Source organism: Scatophagus argus, chromosome 2 (genome assembly GCF_020382885.2).
Source record: "Scatophagus argus isolate fScaArg1 chromosome 2, fScaArg1.pri, whole genome shotgun sequence".
Taxonomy (NCBI): Eukaryota; Metazoa; Chordata; class Actinopteri; family Scatophagidae; genus Scatophagus; species Scatophagus argus.
The window spans coordinates 10,076,523-10,082,522 of record NC_058494.1 but is presented as its reverse complement, the minus strand read 5'-3'; the positions used below and the strand labels follow the sequence as shown (position 1 = coordinate 10,082,522).

General features: G+C 40.8%; 1 protein-coding gene across 7 annotated transcripts in view; it reads right to left on the bottom strand.

The window, feature by feature from the left end:
• Positions 1-493: 493 nt before the first annotated feature.
• add3a (adducin 3 (gamma) a) overlaps positions 494-6,000 on the bottom strand; it is a 92,557-nt gene continuing 87,050 nt past the window's right edge. For 6 of the 7 annotated variants that reach the window (XM_046408008.1, XM_046407997.1, XM_046408018.1 and 3 more), the window contains 2 exons: positions 4,575-4,667; positions 494-2,336 (listed from right to left, as the gene is read on the bottom strand). In XM_046408008.1, coding sequence (XP_046263964.1) covers positions 2,086-2,336; positions 4,575-4,667 — 344 coding nt within the window. In that variant the 3' untranslated portion in view covers positions 494-2,085. The remainder of the gene's footprint in view (positions 2,337-4,574; positions 4,668-6,000) is intronic. The other variant, XM_046408036.1, reaches the window with a different exon arrangement.

Genomic DNA, 6,000 nt, shown 5'->3' with positions numbered 1-6,000 from the left:
TATATGGCAACCCATCACACTTTGGCTTTGCAGAGTTCAGCTGTGGGTCATCTGACAGTTACAACACGATCGTGTTTACTAGAGAAATTACATGAGTGAAGGCTTTAAAAGCTGAAATGACGACCGGGGCTCGCAGAGCGATCAAATAAAAATAAAATGTCCGTATGACCCCCTGATAATGCTCCAGCTCCAGGAAGAAATAAGTGGCAAATTAAGCAAGGAAGCGTAGCCGCTGTGAATGTAGCTACTGGAAGAAAAAAATAAAAAAAAGTTTTTGGGAGCCTGAGGGGGTGTCTATGCAGTCACTGGGGTGATTTAACACAAGTCTTGTTAGGGTCCTTGATGCCTGAGCAGAGAATCGCGACCCTTGTCTTCTCATTTAAAAACAATGGAGGAAAAAAAATTACAATATGGCTTTAAAAACACGCACACAAACACACCAAATGAAAGATGTCACCGTTCCACACTCCACACCCCACAATTCTCAATTCAGCCGGCGACTGCAGATAGTTTGACGTATATCAGCACTACACTTCCTGTTTTTTGTTTTTTTTTTTTATTTTTGTTGAGCAGTGGAGATGATTTCTCATGTGTGACACCAATGAAAGACTATTCTTTCTTCCTTCGTTCGACTCACTTTCTGGGTCCTGATCTTTCTCCAACACCAGGCCTTGCTTTTCTACTTGCACAACTTTTAACCAAATACTTCACAATCTCCTTCACTGGTGAAACCACCTGCAACTAAAATGTGTTATATACCACAAGAAAAGTGCAGCACAATAAAATAAAAAATATATATAGTTAAAAATCTATATCCATCATATCCAGTTTTCATATATCTGTGTTATATAGTAAATTTGTGTACTCTGAAGATTAGAATATAATTTGAGCAATCAGGCATCACTACAGAACATAGTCAGCCATATAAATTCAGGTCTTGCAAAAAAGAGAAAACATGCGTAACATCTGTATTCTCTGGAAAAGCTTAGAAATGAGTACAAAACAGAGTCGACTAATACCAAATTTGGGTTCAGTAAAAAAAAAAAAAAAAAAAAAAGATCAAAGATCAAAGATCAAATTCATGAGATGACAAAGTAGACAAAAAACAAAGACGCTTTGCTAAAATGAGATTGTTTCTTCTTTTCTTCCATTTAGTTTGGCAAAACAAAAAAAAACTGAGATGAAGAGGAAAACATATGAAAATGCTACATAAATAATCTGCGTGAATCAGCAGCTCGTTGAGATAATGTCAGCTGAGTTATGATAAACCGCCAGCCTTCAGCGTCACCATCTCTCCTGTCTAGTGACCCTTTAAACTCATCTGCAGTTCAGCCACAATCAGCTGAAGAGTAGGCGTCTATCAGAGGCCTGCACTTCAACAAGCTTGAAGGCTGTGAGAGGCTGACAGAAAGCGTCTCTCACAGCAAATAAATCAACACAAGCCCTGCGGCTGTTTTTCTAAGACCGGTTTTCCAGTGTGACTTCAAATTTCATGCTCCTCTCAGCTCCCTATATGGACTCAGCTGACCAGAATGTAAAAACGCAACCTTAAAAGAAAGAAAGGGTTTAGTTTCAACTTGTGCAGTTTTACGACACTCGAGTTGCAGTCCAATCGTTCAATAAAACTGGATTTTGAGAATTACTCGAGCTGGTTTCAAGTTCTGTTTTCAGCCTTGGAAAACAACACAGGGGGAGCCAGTTATTCAGGATCTAAAAAGTGGCCTCAGTGACACTTGATGGCTTCTAAGGAGCCCTGTTAGAGCGCTGCACAGGTGACCAGGTGTGCAGACATCAAGCACCCATCAAACTCAGCCTACATCTGTTGCACCTTTAATTTGTGACCTTCTTCTTGTCATTGTTGTCTTTTTTGCAGATGGAGAGAACTTTCTTTTGAGTTACAAACCAATTCGTTTTTTTGTGTAATCCATTCCTTTGCCTCTTGAACATAAAACCTTTTGTTAAAAAACAAGTGGAATAAAATTTAAAAACAACAGAGACAAAATAAAAACACAGACTTTAAACTGAAAAGGTGGCTGCTGCCCCTCTTCCTTCTTCTTCTGCCTCGCCCCCGCTGCCCGTCGGCTCTCAGGCCTCCGTCTTCTCTTTCTTTTTGTTCTTCTTCAGGAAGGACGGGGTGCGGAACTTCTTCTTCTTCTTGGTGTTGGGGGACTTGGAGGGCGAGCTCTCGGGTGACAGCGCCTCCTCGATCTTCTCGCCGGAGCGCACGGTGATCTCCACGCTCTCCACGCTGGTGGTCAGCTGGCTGACACGCTTGGACAGCTCCTCGTCCACATCGCCGTGGTTGTCTTTGCCGTTCATCAGGCCCGTGTGGTTCTCTGAGCGAGGGAGGAGTGAGACACAGGTTAGGAGAGGACGGGCAGCAGAGAACGGCCACATCACCTAATTCTGCAAATGAATAATCGTACTCGGCTTGTGCTTTATACTGACTAACATTAGTGCAAAGTCTAAAGTGTACTGATATGGAAGAATAAATAATGCAGGACAAGAGCTCAAATCAAAGTGACTGATACAACAAATTTTATTATTCTCTGCATTGTGCATAGCTGTAATTGTTTACCATATTTGGAATATTTTACAAATATTTATACAATGTAATTATGCTGTGGTAAATAACATGTTGAGAAACTCTCATCATGTAAGTCAGTTAATAAACATAAAATAATGTGATACATAATTTTTCTGTTCATTTGCTACACGCATCAGCTAATTTATCTTTAATTTTTTTTTTTTACATATTGATACTGTTAACTGTTAGTTAATTGATGGAAACTCTCAGGCTCACGTCCAGTATACACATGGTGAGCTCACAGAATGCACATTTTTGAACAAAATGACAGACAGCCTCAAAAAGTACCACAAAGTCAAATCCTCTTTTTTACCATCTCGACAGAAAAGGAACTGCTTTATGTTTTACAGGGCTTCACTGTTTTGTGTCCACCCCCTGAATGTCACACTCGCCTCATGTCGTGAATGTGAGGCGTTGCTGCCCCCGCTGTACCAAACACACTAATACTATCCGAACCGTGTGTTGAACTTCCGCTTCCCACTAGGAGACACACTGTCCCCGTGCTCTACATATTTCATAACATCCCTGTGTAAAGCTCCAGTGACCTGATAGTCCAGAGAGCCTACACCTTCAAAATGGGACTACACCCACTCCTTTAATGACTGATCACATAACAGGTCTGCTGGAGTCACATCCTTCTCTCTGGCTTGCAAATGCAGGTTAGGGAAAAGCAGGACAGCTGCATAATCTTACTATGCTAAATTACAAAAAGAGTCTCGGGTTATTTTCATCCCAGCACAAAAAACACACAGGGCAACATTCATATGTAGCTCACACAACAAATGACCTGGTTTGAGTACAACAACTGGCTGATATCACAGCGGTGGTGTCAGAAAATATGGGTCCCCTGAGCCAATGTGCTGTCGTGGGTTAATTGTTACTCATTGTGTGGTCTGTAGCTGACAGGAAGTCAATCCCATAGCGTCATTATTTACAACTCGCACAGAGGCCGCTGTGATCTGGGTCTCTCTTAGTGATACACCAACTGGCTTCATGTGTCACACACAAGATTTTACGTTAAATACGCGACTGTGGATCCTAACGGCAGCGAGAGGCAACAATTCATTACCACGAAAACGTGTGATGTGACATCATATCACGCCCAGGACACAAACCCGTAGCTCCGAGAGAGGAGAAAGAGCTTGTGTCTTACTGACATTTCTAGTTAGTGGCGCGTACAAGGATGCTCTCACTGAGAGTTAGCTAGCAGAAAACTTATTATCTGCATTCTTTTAAAGGTACACTTTGAAATTGAGAACATTAGTTTAACTTAATAATAATAACTAAATAATACTTAATAATTTAACTAAAAGACTGACTTGCTGGATGGACAGAAACACCGTAGTTAATCAAATAGTTGTTTTTACATTTCTTTCATAGAAATTACACAAGATCTAACATTTCAAGTTATACATTATAAGCTTTAGAAGTGCTAGTAGGTGGATTTTTGATTCCAGTCTTTATCTGACTGAGCTCCTGGCTCCACACCTGATGTACATGACAATGGTATCAATATATTCACCTGACTCTCTGTAACTAAACAAATAAACATCTTTCCCAAAATGTCAAACTGTTACTTTGCAATCAGACCCAAAAGACAATTAGCAAATATGGATATTTTTGAAAAAGGTCAAGTGAAACTGTTCTTCCATCGCATTAAAAAAGGTTTGGGGTTGGTGGCCACCTCTGAAATCTTAACTGTCCCTGAATGCACCAACAAGCAGGACCTTTTAAAAGCAGGTGGATAAAGTTTTTTTAGAGTTTTCAGAAGCAACAGCAGAAAGCAATTTCATTGACTTAGACAGATGAGTTTTTACATGAAAAATCATTAGAGCAGTAAAAACACAGATCAGTAGTTTAGGCACTGCATACTGAGATCTTAGTCTGTTTAACTCGTACAAACTCAAACACACATCAGATCGTAAAGACACACAGCAAGGCAGTGAAGATCATTCAGAAAAGGTGTCTCTCTACGAGTGAGTGGTACCTTCTTTAGCTGGAGTGCTTTGTGGGGACTGGGTGAGAGACAGAGACTGAGAGAGAGTGGAGCCGTCGTCGGAGGTTAGCTCGTGCTCTCCATCTGCAGGGAGGGTGGGGTCGAGGCGGGGTGAGGGGTGGATGAGAGCATTGCAGGGTGGTGCGCAGGATTGAAGTAGTGGGATGACAGCAGGGGTGAGTGGGATGAGAGAGGTGGGGTGGGGGATTTGAGATGAGAGGTCAGAAGAGGGTGGGAGGGGGAGGGGTCGAGAGATTAGTCGTAACACACACATGTTAGAATCAGGCCATGCACAGCTGCTTTTACACAAAATTTCCAAAATCCTTGTCTCTCAAGCTGTCGTAGTGGCGCAACTCATTTGTTATCTGTTTCTCCTGATGTAACATTCTGTTCTGCCCTCATGATGGGGACAGAAGACCTGAACAGGGACTTACAGGCCGCAGACGGGATCCCAGGACACCCAAACAACCTCTTAAAATGGACTATCAGACTTCAAAATAAATGAGAGAAAATGCAACAACTTTCAGGCACTTTTACACTGAGGAAATACATGAATTACTAATTACTAATGTCTCTGTATGATATTTTCATCAAACTATGCAATCCAAATGAATATTTCCAAGCATGTCACAAATCAGTAAAGGAAGCTTTTGAATACAAGCTTTAACATGTGAAGATTTTGGTCTCATGTGACACATAGCACTGAAAACAGTTGACTGAAATGAGTACTGAGTTGTTTATTTTACATGCAAACATTTGATATGCCATAACACTGTTTCTATTGACATCATAAAAGGATCTTTCCATAATATTGAGGAATTGTGTCAGCCATATCACCTCGATGTTGCCGTCCTGAAATCAGAACTGGGCAGCATTTTAAACCAAAATCACGCATCTTACCTACAGTTATTTTAATTATTTATTTTAATATCAGGTTTTCAAAAATCTCTGATAGGATCCTGTGGTTCCTGACTATTAATTCATGACAAACTAACCGAGGACTTGGCCTCGTTTATCTCCTACATGATAAATAACAGCCTGTAACAATTTTTGTAAGTACGATAAATATTACAGTTCAGGTCAGCGTTAGCAGCCTCATTAGGTTTTAAACACTGATTAGTGCGAATGAATGACATTCCCAAACCAGTTTAACACATTGATTAGCACATCCAGGGTTACACATTGAGTTGGCATCAGAGGCATCGCAGTCATGCACAGCATATATCATAAGAGGTTGCGTAACAGTGTGGTCTGCGCACTGCTCATATGTTTCTGTGTTACGTGCACAAAGTTGAGATTTGATGAATGACATCAGTTTGAAGTCTGCTGCACATTACACACCACTTACACAAGGTAGTTTTCAACTAGCAGCTGTGGAATGAACTTTAGATTTGTTTAAAATAGTCACAGTTTGGTT